Genomic DNA, 20128 nt, shown 5'->3' with positions numbered 1-20128 from the left:
CAATTTTTTTGGTCAAAATTTTGGATAGAAATCTAAAAACTGGAATGTTTTTGATCACAATTTGGCAGCATTCATATAGGGCTTGGCAATAAATTTTGGATATTGTTATATCGTAATATAAGTGTTGTCTTTTCCAGGTTTTAAAGGCTGCATTACAGTAAAGTGATGTAATTTTCTGAACTTACCAGACTGTTCTGTTTCATTATTTACCTTTACCCACTCAGTTATTATATCCAGATTACTGGTGATCAGAACTCTCATTGTGTTAATATTTTATGAAAGCACCAATAATAATCCTTACAGTTGTAAAAATATTGATAAATCTCGATGGAGGTTTGGTCTAAAAGTATTATGATATTTGATTTTGTTCAGGCTGCCCAGCCCTACATTCATATATTATTTACTACATGCAGCTCACGTATGCTGCCTCAGCCACAACACTCTGTGCACCAGTGTCACAATGAGTACTGTTATTGGTGCTAATTTTGATGATAATGAAGATATTTGTGATGGTTTTTGCTCATAATGTAAATAAACTCTCTATGAAATGCTACTTCTCACAATGTCGTCAGTGATTATGTCACATCTCATAACAAATCGCTGCATCTCATTATATCAGAACAATGACACAGACAAATCTCTCATTCTCCGAGGCGACAACAACAAATCAGACCCTCAGAAACACTCCTCCTCGGTGTCAGCCCGTGCAGTGTATCAGCCGGGTCAGCTGACATCCGCAGTGAACCGCCGCCGAAAAGCAGCAGCCATAAACAACAAGCCTCAACACCCGCCCACTTCCACTACACGCAGCACCTCTGATCGCTAGGGGGCACTGCTGCAGGGATCCACACTGTGTCACTGTGTACATACTGATATAGCCTATGTGTCGTATGTCGTGCGTGTGTGCGTGTGCGTGTGTGAAATTGCTCATGATACCCAAGCCCTCCCTTGGCACAGACTGAATATAAGTGACAACAAGTGTGGAAACAAGAAATAATTAGCGCACATCAGCCAGCTCTGAGTGTAATTTGTCACTGCCTGGTCAGGAGGGCCTGTGAGTGATGACAAAGTTTACTATCAGTGGGCAATTTATTACAACACACTGGCACAGAAGCAGCTCGGAAATGCTCGGCTAATGTGGGGCTAAAAAGCGTCCAGTACACACGCAGGTGCCGCTTCACCAGCCAGGCAGGTATAATGCATGTGTAATGAATGTGCCTGTGGGCATCAGCAGCCTCCCAGGCTACAGGTCAGGTCACAACTACACAGAATACACACCTCCACACACACCTCCACACACTCTTCTGCGTGCATTCATCAATCCAACCCAGCCACCGCTAATCAAACATGAAAACACGGAGAAAAAAAGATATAATCTTACCCCCTGCAGGCTCCAGATCGCTTCTCTGTGGTCCAACACAGCAGCTGAGGGGTCACGAAATATCAACACAGCGCACATCTCCAGCGCACTGCTGCTCTGTCTTCACATCCCGCCGATGAGCAGCTCGTGGAGGCTGTTTTTGCGGGGGAAAGTCTCTTCTAGCAGGCTTCATTGCTCCTTTCCTCCCTCCATTCCCCATGCAGTCGCGGCTTTATTGCCTCCGGGAGGGATAAACGCAGGCAGCGGCTGGTAGAGGCGGCGACTGTCCCGAAGATCCCCTCTGTCAGGAAGTCGGAGATCGGATGAATATGACACGAAGCAGTGCCAGAATGGACTGTGCAGTGTTTTTTATATTAGAGTAAAAAAGAGGGAAAAAAGAGGTTTCTACGCCCCAGCTTTTAGTCTGCTGCTGATACAAGGGAAGGACCAGAGAATAGACAACAGCATAAAGTTCATGTTCATAGAGCGTGTGCCACGTGGCTCGCTGCAGCCAATCGCAGAAGGGATTCAGTCGTAAACTTTTATTACTCAGCTGTAAATTTCTCCCTTTAACAACCAGGAATGTTTGCACCCATCTTTTCCCTTTCTGTTTTTTTTTTTTCGATTGCACACAAAACTAAAAATGGCCACACAAGATTATGGAGCGCGATGCTGAAACCCTCCCCCCCACCACCAACTCATATGTCACAAATTAGACGTGCGTCAAAAAAATATGACAGTTCCCCTGGTGGACAAGCTGTGTGCCACGATGTGCCCAAAAGCCAAAAAGGAAATAAAGCTGTGAGAGTAAGAGGAAGAGGGAGGAGGGGAAGGAACAGAGACGTGGAGAAGAGAGAGATGCGTCTAATTAAACTTCAATTAGGCTAAACTAGACTTCCATATAAGGACCTTAGAGTCTCAGCATGGATTACATGACAGTAAGCACATGTCAGGTTTCCCTACTCACACCCAACACCAACCAAATGCTCCAGGTGAATGTATAAATATAATAAGAAGATCATGTCAAATTTAATTAATCTGCTAAAGGGTATAGTCATTTTTTAAACTTGAAAAGCAGTTAAGGTGTTTGAGCCTGCAGGGAACACACTCACACGCACACGCACGCACACACACACACACACACACACACACCACAGCAGCTATCCAAGCTTATGACAAGAAATCAACATTCACAGTAAATCTGGTTCAAACTTTCAACAGGATCTATGAGAAACACACACACGCCCAGAGTAGGAAAAGATGGTGCGTTTTGGAAATACGCACATAAAATTTGACATCTTGGAGGAATCAAGGCAGCCACTAGGTTTTTTTTTTTTTAAGAACATTTCTTCACCTTCAATGAATATATTGCATCGAATTACATCTAAAAATATATTGTAGGAGTTAAAATACAGAGAAATAATTTATTTTGAGCCTAACACGCAGGTTTTACTTCGTAAATCCCACTAAAGCAAGGCATTTCGCTTTCAAAAAATAAAATAAAATTATGACACAATCTCTAACGAATAAAAACAATTCCCTACAGTCAAAATAATCAAATAATTGTGTGTTACATACTTGGATGAGAGGTGCATCTTGTCTAGCAGGCCGTGATCTCCACACTGAGCCTCGGCACACATGCAGTGACAAAAGATGCAGAGCCATCCCAGCCGAGCCTTTACACCGCCAATAAAGTTTACAGCAGGTACACTAAACTTTATTGGCAATGTCAACCCTATGGTAAAAGTACACACACACACACAAACACACACAAAGGGCCCATACGTGGTGACTTGGGGACACATCCGGAGTTTTCTAAAGGCTACACGCACGCAAATAGAGAAATAAACAGCCAGGATGAAAAGGCTGCGCCCTGACGCAACATTGTTTCATTCAGAAAAATATAAAACAGTTGAAGAGGGAAAAGGCACTAAACTGAAGTTCTGAAAGAAATGACCCTAATTTAATTTTGTGGCATCAGAGCTCAAACCTATATTAAAGGAAAAATACTGACATTAAAAAAAAAATCAAGCAATGGAGACCATTGTGATTTAAAAAGAATTAAATTCAATCGAAAAGGCTTTATGTAACACCGTGTTTTCGTTTCGAATTTATTCGTTAGGTCAGAACATGTAGCTTTAGCAATCAAAAAGAATAAATTTGTTTATCTGTACAAGTTTGTTTTAGTTAATTTGTTTTGTTTGTTTGTTTGTTTGTTTTTTTATCAAAATTGTTAAGAAACAGCTGCAAATTGGAGAACATACTGAAGCTTCGTTTCTTTATTTATTTCTGTCTAAAAATAAATAATTCCGCCCAGACCTTCATTTTCCATATCCCATAATTTCGAAGCAAAAAAAAAAACATTAATATTTTGAATTTAAGTTAAGAACAAGCCAAGAAAAACAAGAAAAAAAAGCCATTCCTGTGAGAAATAACAGTCTCCTAACACTCACACTTTACAGTAGTCTCCACGGTAAAGTATTTGCATCCACAGTGTCTCATATACACATCGAATGGATCACTTCAGCTTATTCAAATAGTCTATAACTGAGCGGATAAAAAAACAGAGAGGCTAGACGCAGGAGTTTTGAATAATTTAGCTGCCTGACACTGGAGCACGGATAGAGACGGTACTGAGACGTAGTTCTAATCTAATAATAAATGAAAGTTGTAAAAAAAAAATAAAAAAGTAAAATAAATAGTGGAAATAAAGTCTGTTATAGGCCTTAAAATTAAAAATAGAACTTGTCTTTCAGTGAAATGCGTGTGAAACTCTGTTGTAAACAGAGGATGGAAGAAGAGGAGGTCAAATTACACGTTTTTGAAAAAGAAGGGTCAGATTTCTATTCATACACACTTATATATAATTCAGCCAGGGTTGGATTTTTATTTATTGTAGCAGGACTTAAAGTGACCTGTGCCGTTTGAGACATATTGGACTGCTTCTGCTACTTGTATGATACTCACATGTTTACTACTTGTATCCTCCGTTTATTCTAACCCATAGTCATAAAAGCAACAGCAGCAGGAGCAGCTGAACCGGAGAGGATGACGCACAAGGTGTTACCTGCACTTCGCTTTGATTTCAAAGCCCTGCAGCTTTCCGGTGCTTTATCTGCATGGACACTAAGTTTCACGCAACACCTTGCATGGTATAGATAGATAAAGCCTCAGTCCCTCATGCTTTGGCATTATTTTCGTCTGTTTATTAACATCACCACGCCAGATGTTTGTTCATCTCCTCTCAAACAGCCATTATTCATCCCAAGATTCATTAAGAAAAGCTTCGTGTTTCTCCCTGATGAGAGGAAGTTTCTTATTAAGAGGATGAATCAAATAGGACTCAGGCTTTGGAGAGTACGCATGCTGTGAATGGAATCGCAACCTTTCCTTAAAAGGTAAAGGGATACATCTGCAAACGCGTGGCTGGCGGTTTTTTTCTTCCTCTTAATCGAACAAGTTGGAAAAGTTTAAATTAGGCAAACTTTTGAAGAGGCTTTTCAATATGTTTCCCTCCTGCAGCCGCCAGTGACTGTTCTGGACGCACATGGGCTGAGAATGCAAAGCATCATCAAAAACATCAGCATTGTTGCATGTTTAGCCTTTTTCCTATTTGAAAGTGTTTCATTATTTTGCATCAGATGACTTCTGGAAATGACCCGACACGAAAACAGACTCATATGTGGCTCTGAATGATTATGCAGCATCCTTAAGTTTAAAACTCAAAGGTAACAGTGAGATAAATGTGTCCTAGACTACATATTGCATTGAACTGTGACTTGGCTTATGTATGCGTCTCATTTTTATGTGTGTGTGACAGAAACCGAGGTTGTAATATCAAAAAAATGTAATACCAATGTAACACATCAATAAAAATTTAAAAAAACGTAAATGATTGTGAGCCATCTTGTTTATTTGTGATTTTACATCAACAATGGCGGGGACACACAATTCCGTCTTTCACAGGAGAAAACACCAGGAAACGAGCATATTGTTAACATCAATATATAACAAGACGTACATAAAGATTATATTCAGTGCAAAACAACTACGCTATATCACCAGCACATTAAAATAAAAATTCCCTTACTTTTTAAAATTGTTGTAATTGTAGCAGGTATTATCATACACAGTAAATGTGCGTAATAGGCAGTTTTAGTTGTTGGGGAAAATAGCTTGCGATCACACATCAGAGCGATGCCATAAGTGAGGAATATAAATTCAGCAAAGGCAAGGCTCTGAGTTTTAGGTAGTGCCGTGGTTTACAATCTCAAAACTTGCTTGCTTGGCTTTGAGCTAATTGTCTTCCCAAGACTCACAAATTGTCTTCAACAAGTGTATATTGTATATCGGGTAAATGCTACATACATAACTTAATAATATAAGGATGATATTATAGAACACTTTAAAATTAAAAACCATATGAAATCTCTATATTCAGAAATCTCTATTGCAATTTCCCCAGGTTTTAGGTAGCATCAAAGGATTTCAAACGATTGCATTTCCCTGGTAATCCTAGAAAAAGATGTCTGAGGAGCTAATGGCTATCTTTGTCTAGGCCATTCACATGAAAACGAGTAAAACAGTAACAGTAACAATTAGAATAATAATAATAAAACTTGTGGTTTATTTATACACGGGCCGTTACAGCCAATGTAACTGCTGCGATGATGTCTGAACACGTTACTACTAAGTTATAGGCCTACATTTTTCGCGTAAAATTTCGGAAAGGCTACTTTTTGAAATGATGTTTCTTTTTAAGTGTAGGCTATAATCTATTTACAACACGTTGGTCATGTTTTGATCTTATTTGGCTATGCTTTTGATACAGTTATTTTTAAAAGCAAATTGGTAAAAAATAGCTAAGCCATTTTCCATCTAACATGCGTTTTAACTCGCCCTCCTTTTTGTTTTGCAAGGGCGACAGTTCTATCAAAGAAAATGAGCTTCTACAGAAAAATCCAATGCGAATCATGTTAGGATAATGGTGAGAAGGAGGGAGAATTTTGTCTATTTATGACAGCAACATTGGAGGGATTCCTGTCCCCTCTTGACAAAATGAAAGGGTGGTCATAAAGTTGACGCTCTCTGCCTCCTTGTGACTCTTCGTCTGTTTATGGGACCTCTCTCTTTTTTCTCTTTTTCAGCCATATAACCATAAAAAGGGGACCATAAAATCACTCCTTGGTCTCCTCTTTCTCTTCCGCTTCTTTCTCCTCTGCCTCTTCCCCTTCACCGTCCTCGTTGCCCTCTTCCTCGGCCTCGGCTTCGGCCTCTCCTCTCTGACCCGGAAACTTGTCTTTGTTGTTCTCTTTTTTCCACTTCATCCTCCTGTTCTGAAACCAGATCTTCACCTGCCGCTCGGTGAGGCTCAGGGCGTGGGACACCTCGATTCTTCTCTTGCGCGTCAGGTAAGGGTTGAAGAGAAACTCCTTCTCCAGTTCGAGAGTTTGGTAGCGACTGTAGGTTTGCCTCCCATTCCGTCTTCCTGGGGCTTTGAATGAAATAAAGCCAAGAGGTTAGCCCCCATAAAATAATTAAAATAAAACATTCAGATGACTTATAGTGAATTCTCTATTTGCTTTTTTACTCCTCAGCATGAATACTAATCCTTCACTTAGCTCTTCCAACTGAAATTCATACATAAAAAGCGGGGAAAGCCCTTATTTAAAGTCTAAGATATGCAAGTTCAACTTTCCATTAAAAGTCATATCTATTAATATACTAATATAAGCAATACAGTTTATATTATTCGTGGCATTTCTTAACACTATTTTTCACTTAGGGTTTTACCATTTGTAGTTCTGTCTGCATTAATGATCTTCTGTCTGATGGGTGCATTTGATTTTCTATTAAACAGTAATATATATTAATATTTATTACTATACATATTAGCAATAGAGTTTATAGTCTGTGTGAAATTTCTAAACAACAGCCTTCTAAGTTTTTTTCCCCACTTCTGTTTACACCAGTTATAGTTTTGTCTACAGGAGTGATCAGCTGTCTGACTTTTATGCCCAAGAGGTGAGTATGAGAGGCTTCACATTCACTCACACAGAGCAGTGAAAGCTCTTATTTAAAGTGTAAATTTGAGTCACATGTATTAGTCTTTACATAAAAGCAATGGGGTTTATATTATGTGTGGAATTTCTTAACAATAGCCTTCTGAGTAATTGTATTTTTCACTTATATTTGTACCATTTAGGGGTGATCAGCTGTTTGACTGTTATGCCCAATGGGTGAGTATGAGAGGATACTGCATATGTGTTTAAAAAAAAAAAAAGAGCATGCTATCAATTATTAACTAAAATATCTGTATATAGACAGAATTTACTAAATGCACATCAGTTTATTTATGTCAAAATTAAACAAAAATCCTCATATTGTATTTTTTATTTGTATTTAAACTACATGCAATTATGGTTTTCCTCACTAGCAGCAGGGCCTGTATAAGCCTGGTGGAGATTTTCACATGCACACACACACACACACACAGAGTGGCACACTCATGAGGAAAATAAGTAGAGAATGAAAACTATGAGAAAACAGAGAGAGATGAGATAAAGCTGCAGTGTAGCAACAGCTGGGGACAGGCTAATGATAAATATCTCTCTGTGAGCAGATAAAACTGAAGCTTACACCTGTGTGGAGTTAATGTATCCTGATAGCCTGAGCAGAATGATCCATGAGAATGGAAGAGGCAATATCTACAAAGCCCCCCTTATGATTATGGCTGTATGAGTCTGAGCCACATTGGGCCTGTGGGTCAGATTACCCTCCCCAAACCCACTAAAACTCGGATTCTGGATAATCGGGGGGCATGTTGTGTTTCAGCTCCTGTCACTCTGCATGCTACATGCTGTGTGTGGCAACTACAATATTTTTTTAAACTATGACTTACTCATCCTTCTCTCTACTGCGTTTAAGAGTTTGTGAAATATCTTATGTGAACGATAATTGACTTCCAAAGAGCTGTTGGTGTCATCGGCAATTCAGTGTTTAAAGGCACTTTTAAAAGCAACACTTGAGCCCTGTATGGGCATGTGCTGCTGCAGAGAACAACAGCTTTCCTGCAGTACAGGTTGTATGTGCCCCATCATGTTCCCTCACTTATTTCGTTTTATAGTTAACAGACACACTCATGTACACTCAAGCATGTTTAGCACACAAACACATAGACACATACACACTGACGCACGCACGCACAGAGTAACACAGAAAGAAAAGGAAATAATTGTATGATTCTGACCGTGGGGTCTCATCCAAGGAAACATAAGACTGGGAGAGGAGTTTTGATTTAAGTGGCCTTGTCCTTCTCCGGGGTTAGAGCCGCTCGACGATTTACAGTCTGGGTATTGCGCTAGGCTTGCGTCTTGCTGGGTACCATAAAGCGTTTGCCTCGGAAGGGCTTCATATCCATAAAATTTCGTAGCGTCTCCGTGGCAAGCCAAAGCGCACGGGTTTTGCTGGTATCCGGGGTTGGAGATCCCCGTGGTGCCGTGGTGAAAAAAGTCCTGCACATGATGGGACGGGTGCTGGAAGCCCGGTGCGGCTGCTCCCGGTCCGTAAACCAGCGTGTGGCTGCGGGCAACGCTTTGTGGAAACCTGCAGTCGTAGTAAGTTGGCTCCAGTGACTCGCCGCCTTTGTACTTAGAAAAAAGAGGGTTAACAAAATAGGAGCTCATGTTTGGTTAGCATCAAGCAGACGGGACTCTCTCGCAGCAGAATATCTCCTTTAGGATGATGGCAGCCTTTTGTTTAGGGTCCCAACTCGCACAGCAGCGCGCACAGGCAGACAAACCGGAACTAGGAGAAACGCTGCCCCTTTGGACAATCTACGGCAGCTCACTCTCTCTGAGCCGTTCCTCTCATCGGATTTCTCTCGCAAGTCGTGAATGTTTTTCTCCCCAGGAGGCTCAAACCCGGCTCATGGCATGTGCTTTTGGATGTGCGTTATGCTATAAGGTTAAAGCTGAGGGCTTGCTCGACCGGCACAGTCACAGTAGACGCTGCTCTTTTCTTTCTTTTTCCTTTTTTTAAACGCTGCTTCCCACCCAACCACCCCCACCACAAGCGCCCCCCACCCTCCTCCTCCACCGACACCCCCCCACCCCTTCATCTTTCTACGACCGGTCAGACGTGGGCCCTACGTATATCCACCTTGAGAGGAGCTGCACTAATCATAACCAACAACCCAAGAGGCTTTAAATATGATCAATGTTGTGTTTATCACAAAAGCTTTGTTAGAAGCTGATCAATGGAAATGTGTGTCTGTGTGTGTGTGTGTGTGTATGAACGGTTAAAATATAAAGACACATATGGCTACATTTCTACTATAATCTGGATTTATAGTTTAGCGTGTTGTCTTTGCATGAAGGTTATAAAGCAGAGACGGTTTGCTCTTTATAAACGGATAAAGCTGTTATGAGTTGGTGTTTGCCCTCTCAGGCCCCTACTGAAGGTTACACACTCATTTCTAGAAAATAGTTGACCTTTTATGGGCTCTAAGAGGTCAAAATAGCAGATGGTAATATCACGAAAAGCAAAATGTTACATAAAAATACAAAATTAAGACAAAAATGAAGCTATGACACAAGTAAAAGAAGACAGTAATCGAGTAAAAAGGCCAGAGCGACACACGTCTTGCACCATGCGCTGTAAAACACCGACACACGCAAATATAAACACGACCTGTGAATACTACGTGCCACTTACTGACCCCGTAAAACCGACGAGGATAAGCAGTAAATCTCCCACATGGAGGAGTTCATAAAATTTTACATTGGATGTTTAGGCTACAATGAAGCGCTCAATAGTTGCATTGGGCTCCCTCTCTCTCCAAATATGCCAGTGTGGTTTTTGTGGGGCTACTGACGTTTTATACACATCATCGTAAAATATGAAAGGCGCACTGCGCGAATTTATAGACCTTTCACACTCTATAAATATGCAGATTGCCAATCATTGTTGCACACTTCTTGGGGACTTTGAAATGCTGCTACAGACGTCAAATATTAAAGATATAAATGAGCAGGTGGCTGTTTTTTAATACACTGTGCAGTGACAATCAAAATATTATTATTACTGTTATTATTGTTATTATGTCTTCTTGCTGTATAATGTTAGTATTATGTATAATGTTGTTCCTTCTGTCAGTGTTGCTTTTTATTGACGTTATGATGCATTATTGTTTACCAGCTGTTAATAAAGGAGTTTTTAAATATTTAATATTCTCCAGTTTTGTTGTGTATGTTTATGCTAACATTAAGTACTTTGAATTGCCTTTGTGTCAAAAATAAATGTGCCTTGCCTATGTATAAATGTTGTTTCTGGCTGTTCGTTAATTGTGTTTTTTTTCCCACTTACGTTTTTAATAGAGTTGTTATTTCTAACTTACACCATGAAAATAAAAACAATATATCCAAAAAATCCCAACACAGAATGTTTGGATTCTCATAATAACGGTCTATTCCATCAAGGTTCAGACATACTTGACCATAAAAAAAATTAAAACAACTGAAACCTGTGAGCAAAATTATCCTGAGTTTAATGAGCAAACAATGGGCAATTAAAAAAAAAATACCACCACATCCCAATTATCTCAAAAATAACAACCAATATAAATGTTTTTTAACCGATAAAAGTGCTAAAAATAAAACAAAAATTCCTCACAGAATAGAAGAAAATAATAATAATAAAAATAAATAAAAAATCCAAAGGGAATTTATTTTAAAAAATATCCTGTTTATGTAAACTTCCTGTGCCGAACACAACAAGCAGCTCACTGCATTCCAGAGCGTTGCTCTGTGGCCTATTACACAAAATGCGGTGACTGCCCATATCTGTCATTTTGTCATCGATAGGTTACTCTTCATTTTCCAGCCAAGCCACAGAGCTGTAAGAGCCCTTCAACACACAGACTGTGCTCAAAACGTGGACCAACAGCGTCATCTAGTGTCCAGATGTGTCCTAAACCTCAATGAATCCACCAATCACAGATAACCGTGATATGGACAGAATCTCCCCCATTTGTCCCAACCTTGCCTGCATCCCGTCCTTTTCTTTGAATCAAGTAAAATTAAAGAAGATGTTTAGCACTACATCTGTGCCTACATACCAACACACTCTCTTCTATTTCACAGCATACTTGAAACAGTTGTTGTGTTGTCTCCTTTCCTGTCATGTCAGCTGTATACCTGCTCTTATACAAGAGATAACAGTGCACTGCGGCACTCATATTTATACACAATAACTATTGACGTTTTCCCATCTAATTGTAGGCTAATAGACCACTCATGTGATGAAGTGCGGGGGGGTTGCGGCGGGCCCATCAGGAAAAAGTCCCCTGCACGGTGTGCGCATGACTCTCCTTTGAACGAGTCCACCACCACCGTCCATTAAAACCATAAAGTAATTTAGCCCAGACGTCTAGCCAGTTAGTCGAGTTTGCTTTGTTCGTCTGCATTTGAGACAAACAGCCGAGCTCCAACAGGGGTTGTAAAACTGGCATTTTTGTCCGAGCTGAGCGGAAATGCACTGGATTAGGCTTTTAAATTACAGCATCCTGTCCGTATTGTTTGCCACCACAAAAAGGCAATTTAGGTCTATCCCAGGAAACAAATGCGAGACATGGGAAATCGTCTCACACTTTAAACCCGAATGCTCAAATTTAGGCTCAAAATCTGTGTCAGATTTTCTGTTCACCTCTGCGCCATGCAACTACAAACATCTACCATTCTATTACCTTATTTAAGCGGCAGTGCATTTAGAAAAGTAGCTGGCATCAGTGGTTAATATTGAAAAACAAATACGTTCTTGAAAATGTGAAAAATGCACACATTTTTGAGGGGGTACTTTCAGTGGACCAGTGAAATAAACGTCGCCTATTACATTTTTTTTTTTTTCTCTCTCTCTCTTTTAATAAATATTCTGTATGGAGGTATCTTTACTGCTGTAGCTGATACTAATAACGCCATAAACACAACAACAGAATAACCATTACCGCGGATATTTACCGCAAAAAGAGTGCTTATGCTCTTTGAGAAATTTACTGTCTCCCCCTAATAAACCAAACGAGGCTATTTATGTCTTTATTTGATGTGCATGCACTTATCCTTTAAATGCACGCATGACTGTAAATATACGCGCCTGAGACTTAAAGAAAGCTAATTAAAACCCAAATTTAAAGCAAGCACAGCAAAATTAAAACAGCGTTGACTTGCGAAACTGCGCTGACACCGTTAAGTTTTTGACCTCGCTATTATTTGCAGTGGCAGAGCTCATTTAGGCCTTAGCTGTACTTGGAGGAATGCTTGCCGGCCAAAGCATACTGGACGAAATAATTGTGGAGGCGCAATTATTTAGAAAACACCCATCTGTTTGCAACATGTACTTTCTCCAATAGTGATTTGGTAACCCCGCTTCCCTGCGGTTTTTAAATCAACAGAATAGTTGAGCTAATATTGACCGAGATTCAGTTTGTTAGGCCCTCTGCAGACACGCACTCATTATTAAATAGACGCAACATTGAGTCACAATGAATACAGAATACAAGCGCTTAGTGATTATGTTTATATTTGCAGAGATCTATATCTACAATCTATAGTTAAACTTGTAGGCTACAGTCAACAAAAACATAAAGAAATGCACAAATACAGCAACAACTATCACAAAAATACAAGACAGACAAGTCGGCTCGCAGATGTTCTGTTTCTGTACAAAATACTACACCTGCACAACAACATACAAAGGAAATTAAACATGAAAGAAAAACATTCACATCATAAATTATGGGTTTGTGAAATTCAAAAGAATTCAAGTATTCTCCTTCTTCAGACAGTTTTAACGTGTCCAAACTGCAAGTGTATAATTTCTCTTAAGAAAAAAAAAACAACAAAAAAACATAAAGGTATTTCGAAGTGAAAGCAGAATGTAATTATCTCCTTAGAAGTTTTTTTTTCTCCTTTTTTTTTCTTTCCTTTACGCTTGACACATAAATGTGCACTGGAAAATAACATAAAATCAGCATCAAACAGTCTCGAAGTTAAGGTTAATACAAAAAAATCCAACAAAGTGATAAATATGAAGAGGAGGAGAGGGTGTTTTGGTACATCTGTGCTGTCCATGTGACTAGTGGTTGTTGTTATTATGGTTGTTTTTCTGACTGCAGTCCACATTATTGTTCTTTGCTGTCGCTCTTTTCTTTGTTCATTTTCTTCATCTTCATCCGCCGGTTCTGAAACCAGATTTTGACCTGCCTCTCGGTCAGATTCAGAACCCTAGCGACCTCGAATCGGCGGTCTCTGGTTAGGTACATATTGAACAAAAACTCCTTTTCCAGTTCGAGAGTCTGGTACTTTGTGTAAGGACATCGCTTCTTTCTTGTGGAGCGGGCGTGTATCCAATTTGCCACTGGATTATCTGCAAATGAAAACAACAATAATAAATAATATGGACAGAATATATAGGGACAACAATTTGAGTCATTTTCCAAACTGAAATAGTAACAATTGACAAGCATTTAGAAAATGTGTCTCTAGATTTACAGATATTCTGTGGGATAAAAAAAAAAATGAAAACTATGTCAAATTACACAAGTTTCTTGTTTGCTATTAAAGCTAAACTGAGAGTAAACATTTTAAAAAGGGATTCTCACCTTCTATCTATCCAACCCAACACTGATTTGCTTCCTTGTCCCCTTAACTTGTGAGTAACACCGTCGTAAAATACTCAATGCGCTTATTCACTTTATTGGCCCATAAAATGGCCCGTGGTTCAAGCCTTTACAGGTCCGTGGTGAAAGTCCTCCACTATGTCCCTACATTCCTCAAGTTGGCTTGGAAGAGTCATGTGAATTTGTTTTGGACCCAGAAGGGGAAGCACAAATTTTCATATGTAACTATATGCATATCATCTTCTCATTATTATGTGGGTGGGTAAGGTATTTTACCACTGGGAATCAAACACAGCCAAAATGTGGCTTTTCCTCACATGTTGGGCCTACGTTTTAAAAAACAGGACTGAAAGTCGGCTTATAAGGCTTCATGTGCCGTGTGTAATGGCACGGGGTCAAAACATGGTCGTAAAAATGCACCACGAGGAATTTACTGATGAATATTGATTCAAATGTCAGTTTAGGTTGTTCACGTTAAAAGGAACACCTTGCATGTTTTTAACATTATGCTACAGCCTTCCAAATTCAACGTCTTCCTGTAGGTTTGAGTCCATGTTTACAACCCCGTCTGGTTTTATAGCCCCAATATTAGCCTAGTAGCGTTTGTCTTTTATAGTTCCTAAAGCTGCTTTCCCCCTATCAGAGGCGACCCAGAGCTGAGCCGAAAAGGGGGCACGAAACAGTTTATAATTTCCCTTTAAACAGGACGTTAAAATGCCTCTAAGAAAAAGAGGTTTGACACAATTCCAAAGCAAAAAATCCCACCCGGCTGTTAAAGAGTGAAGGAGCTTGAACTTACTCGGATCTAGCTCCGGCTTCTCGTCTTTATGTTTTCCTGTAGCCAGAAGCTCCGACTCCGGAGAGGGGATATTCTGATGCGTCTTGTCCCGCACGTCAGTGGATGAGCAGTACAGATAATCCGTGTAGGTCCGTCCGCTGGAGCCGAGACACTCGCCGGCTCTGTGCTCCTGAAAGGCGTCGGGCTTCAGCCCATAGTGCCTGCTGTTCCCCGGGTAGCCATGGAAAGGCACGGCGCCTGATATCGGCTCCAGCCATGACCGCATATACCTCGAGTCTGTGCCTAAGTGAGGTTGGTGACTGTATGGATGGTAAACCACTGATGACTGGGAGTGGACAGGGGCCCAGGAGGTGGAGAAGACGGGTGGCTTGGGTGCGAAGCTGCAGGAAGGATAGTCAGCACACTCCGGTACTAGGGACGTCGGACGAGGGCCGGCTGGGTGCGAACCGGGAGCCGAGAACCGAGTTGCAGCAAGGACATCCTCGTTTTCATGGTTGATCAAGGAGTCCACATAATAATTACTTATGGGACCCGTGGTCGACATGTCGAAGCCTCCCCGACTCTTTTACATGCATCCGATTATTATATGGAGTGTATGTGTACTTTTTTATCTAGCCATAGAACAATCAAGGCAGGTAATTATTTCTCAACGCTTCCCTGCCTGCTATTGGCTGCCTCGCCGACACGTGATTATATTTACCCCCACAAAAATTGTACAGTGGATCAATGCGCCACTTATCCTGGGATACCATTGCACATATATCGGATTAAAGAATGTACTCTTTTGCACCTTTTCTGGACGTATAAGAGGTAACGACAACAGTAATGTATCTTTATAAAGAAAATATGCATTTGTAGCGCTGATAGTGGATCTAGCTCTAGTCGCAGCACAGACCTGCGCACATTACGTCTAAAGGCACTATTTGATGGTGTAATCAATCTCTGTCTGGCAAAATCTAGCGTAGCCCCTTGCTATTGCGATGGATAGTATTACAGCATTAAAGTGTTTATTGAATCTTTAACGCCTTTTATCTTCATCGGACCAGCAGCACATTTGATAAAGTGAAAGCTTTATAACTTCCTGTGTTATGCTGTTTATTTCTAAATAGAGAGGGAAGCCCTCACAGTAGCTACATTTAGACTAGACATAAGCAGAGAGGAGTGAATCAAAACCCGGGATGCAGGATACACCAACAATAAAGTTTGCACTGTTTTAACGAGGGCGCAACACCAAACATTTCCTAAATGGGATCTAGCGGAGATAGGAGAGGAGGGGATTCAGATTCTTGACAAGCAGCCCACTACAGCGGGCTATATTCGGCTAGTGACCGTTCATGATTTTATGCCCATCAATAAATTTTAACGAGGACCATTTGATTGTTCATAAACGTGTCGTTAATAAGACTGCATCCGAGTTCCTCGCTCAACATAAAACCACCAGCAGCACCACTGTATGCATGTGAAACAATTCCTATCAAACACAGAGGAAGGCCGAGGACAGAGCAGAGAAGGTAAAAAGGTTCGTTAAAGGGCTAACTAGATGAAAGCTTTCATAACAGGGGATAATGTTACTGTTGTATCTAATGACAGCAGTTTACTGTTTTGCCCTGTAATATACTAGTGTAGTTTGTCAGTTAGTAGGCTGTGAAACTACCCTGAGCTCTCCTGCAGGGCTGCAGCGACACAGAAAATAATACAGTATTAATATACGATGAAGTAACAGAAGAAGTCACAGGGAACACAAATTAGACAAACTGTGACACAAATACTGACTGCTACATGTGTGCAGATTGCATGATAACGACATAGCTCGTGCACTCGTAAATCCTAAAAGGTGCACACATTATCTCTTTGGTGACTTTGGTGCAGGATTATATTTGTGCATTTTGAGAGACTGCGATGCTGATGAGTGTTATTACGATAAGTTTCAACTTTATATGTCTGCATGTGTTTTATCTATGCTTCTGGTGAGTGGTGTGCTGAAGGCTATTTATTTTGTGTAATATGAGGGCACATGATGAGTGTGCGTAATTGCTGTTTTGATGTTTGAAATTACTATTTATTTTATTTTATTTATTTATTTTCTTTCTTTCTTTTTTTTTTTGTGGACTGGTGCTTTGACAAAAAATTGAACCGAAAAGTCTTTAACTCTATGCTTTGTTTTTTTGCTGTATCCATTTTTTTTAAAACGTAGCTTTATGACATTTTGCTGTACTCAGTTTATCACATTTTTCAATCTCTTATTTTCATAAAAATCCCTTCTCGGACGGATGGTGCAAATTAGGATTCGCTATATCACGATATACCTCCATCGGATAGCTGTTTTCAGCTTGTCTATGTATACATTGTCTGTCTTTATCAAGTAAGCATAAATAAATAAATAATTTGCCTATTGTAAACCATAAGACGATGCAGCTAAATATAGGCTAAGCTTGTGCAGACCTGACAGTCGTTATGTGCAAAAAGTGAAATTATAGTGGTGCAGCCCAACACACCGCACTTACACTGAAATTTGCTCAGTATGTGCGCACTGTTTCATTAATTACCAAATCACGACATAAAAGTTTAACCAGAGAAACCAAAAACACCAATTTCAAAATAAATCACAGTTTACAGGTATAGAACTGCAAAGTGTTGAGATTTGAAAACAAATCTCACCTTTGTCCTCGCCAAGCTACAAGAATAAATGAGGTCACTAATTGGCCTACACTTAAAAAAAACTTTGGTCAAAATAAATTCTCAAACTTGCAAATAAACTGATATAACTCTCGATATTTGGACTTCATGACGCGAAACTAAATGTAATCTGTGTACGCATTGTAGGAAGTGCGATGTTTGCCATGGCTGCATGAGTTCAGATTCAACCATGAAATTTAAAAGGCCAGACGCCAGACCTTAACCCGGATAACGCCAAACGGTGTCCTGGAGTGTGTGTGTGCTGATGGATGTGCAGTCTGTGGCGAGTCAAATATTTCCCCACATGTTTACAGAAATAAAGCCATTTACTGAATTTAACAGATATCAAATTAGATGGTTTTAAAGTTGTGTGTTTTCTGTAGGTTGAAGGTCTAAGTCCGTTTATTCTGCTGCTGCCATTAAAGCAGAATGAAGCAGCGCTCAATGACCATTTATTACCAGAACATATGGCCATATAAATACATTATAGAGCCTGTATCTATGTCCAATGTAATCCACTGAATAATCATTTGTACTGCTTTAGATGTGTGTATGAGTGTGCTAATGACTGTGCGTGTGTTAATTAGTGAAAAAAGTCTTTTTTGTTTTTTTGTTGTTTTTTTTTTACAAAGTATCTAATCCACTCGTTTGTCCATGTTTGTTGTGCTGCCACAATAAAAACTGATTATATCATTAAATATTCCTTTGTTGTTGTTTTTTCTCATTTGTGTCCTTTACTCCAGTTCTTCCTCAGCACAGCTGCAGTATCAACTACACCTTTTAGGGGCATTTTACTGCAGAACAAACGCGTCTTTGTTGCACCGCTAAACCTTTTCCTATATATTTTCAGTTACTCTGTAACACTTCACCCAGAAACGCATCCTGCTATGGTAAACAAAAGTAAAAAGTAGTAGGACTCATACGATAAAGTGTCATAAAGATATGAAATAAAGACTAGGAAATGAAAGTTATATAGCAACAGTACGTGATTAAAAGTTAGAAGGAGACAAAAAACACAAAACTTCTGGTTTGTTTTGTTTGTGTATAGGCTCTATAGGCTCAGGTCAATTTTATTTCGGCTATATAGTTCAATATTACAATGTCCCTGAAGGCTTTACAGTCTGAGCAACAGACGACATCGTCCATCCTTCGCCTGTCTAAGATTATATGGTGCCTATTCTGCGTTTTCAATTCAGGGATAAACTGGATGTGTCTATACATCTCAAATGCAAGTACGATTCGTACGTTTTTAACAACTTAATCAATCAATGATGAGCACAGCAACTCTTGAAACTGATGCCACAGTGTTAGCCCATAGCTCTAATATTTCTCAATTACACAACTAGGTTTTCCATGGACAAAAAAATGAACAAATATGCATTTTACAGCTATAGTTGTGCAGCATGACGCACAAAGCATAAGCAGAGGACAGGCCTGTAGGCTAAAGCACACACTATCACAGCTTCACCTAACAGTGTTGTTTTTATTTCATAGCTATATATCATAAATATATATTAGAGACGCTATATTTCAAATGGACGCTAACAAACAAAAACATTTCAGTGAGTCAGTGAAACGCCGCCGCCGCAATGTACTAGCGCTTCATATTAATTTGAAATTACTGGCAAAAAAAACAGTTGTTTATAGACCGACGCCTTTAATCCAATATCTACAGATCACTTTGGTTAAAGTGTCTGCTTCAACTAAAGACAGCGTTCAGAGAAGAAAGATAACTATTGAACATCATGAATTTGTCCGCAGGTTAAACCAAAGACAATCTCGAGACACACGAAAAAGCAAGGCATAAGTGAGTGAAAGGCTGGGATGGGCCGCAGATGAGTCTTTTAATTGCGTCTTAATTATCATAGAGCATACAAGGACAGAGCTCTATCATCAAACTCAAATAATCTCCTGTACATGTACACGTTAAGGTATTTCAGCTCCATTGTCAGGGGAGACTGAACTTGGTTTGTTTTGACTTCCATCAGCACAACCAGTTTGTGTCATTTGCTGGGCAGATGAATAATGAGCGAACGATTTAAATTATGAGTTGTAACCTGAGTTTCTTTTATTAAACGTGTACAGCAACATTCATTGGCTCCTGTATAATGACAGGGCGAGAATACATCCTCTATTCTTTCCATAATGGAGATATCACGTGTAATTTTCTTTAAGAAGTAGGCTAGTCACAACAAATAACAGCAAATTTACTATGAACCTCCAGATCAAACAGGCCTTTCTCTGACGAACACACACACACACACACTCTCACACGCAATGCAATTAAACTAAATAGGTGGTTTATCTATTTGCACCATATCATCCGTACCATGCCATCAACTTTAAAAATCAAAATGGATATCATAGGTTATCTGTATCATCCGCTGAACAGGAAGCGCCGCAGAACCAGGAGAGCAGCTGAAAGGCCACAGAATTATCCGTTTCACCTACATCAGTGTTTCTTATCAGGGATAACCTCTGTAATATTACAGTTTTAGAGAATCCAAACACGCTTTTAATTAGTAAATTTTCCCTTAAGAGGGGTTCAAGAGCATTTTTCTTTATCAAAACACTCGATGAAATCCCTCCATTTTCAGCATAACAACTACTGAGACCTATT

General features: G+C 39.7%; 2 protein-coding genes across 2 annotated transcripts; both read right to left on the bottom strand.

Annotated features, from left to right (window-relative positions):
* Window positions 1–5252: 5252 nt before the first annotated feature.
* On the bottom strand, window positions 5253–9418 carry hoxc8a (homeobox C8a). Its single transcript, XM_084721063.1, has 2 exons — window positions 8610–9418; window positions 5253–6854 (listed from the first exon to the last, which is right to left on the bottom strand). Exons 1-2 carry the CDS (start codon window positions 9043–9045, stop codon window positions 6538–6540), a joined length of 753 nt encoding a protein of 250 aa, XP_084577189.1. The 5' UTR covers window positions 9046–9418; the 3' UTR covers window positions 5253–6537.
* A 3499-nt stretch (window positions 9419–12917) lies between these two features.
* hoxc9a (homeobox C9a) lies at window positions 12918–18076 on the bottom strand. Its single transcript, XM_084721061.1, has 2 exons — window positions 14833–18076; window positions 12918–13780 (listed from the first exon to the last, which is right to left on the bottom strand). The coding sequence occupies exons 1-2, from the start codon at window positions 15374–15376 to the stop codon at window positions 13536–13538; spliced, it is 789 nt and encodes a 262-aa protein (XP_084577187.1). The 5' UTR covers window positions 15377–18076; the 3' UTR covers window positions 12918–13535.
* Window positions 18077–20128: the final 2052 nt, after the last annotated feature.

Source organism: Lutjanus erythropterus, chromosome 6, assembly GCF_056507025.1.
Source record: "Lutjanus erythropterus isolate fLutEry1 chromosome 6, fLutEry1.hap2, whole genome shotgun sequence".
In the NCBI taxonomy this organism is placed as follows: Eukaryota; Metazoa; Chordata; class Actinopteri; order Lutjaniformes; family Lutjanidae; genus Lutjanus; species Lutjanus erythropterus.
The sequence above is the reverse complement of the archived record's forward strand: the minus strand, read 5'-3'. Positions and strand labels throughout refer to the sequence as shown.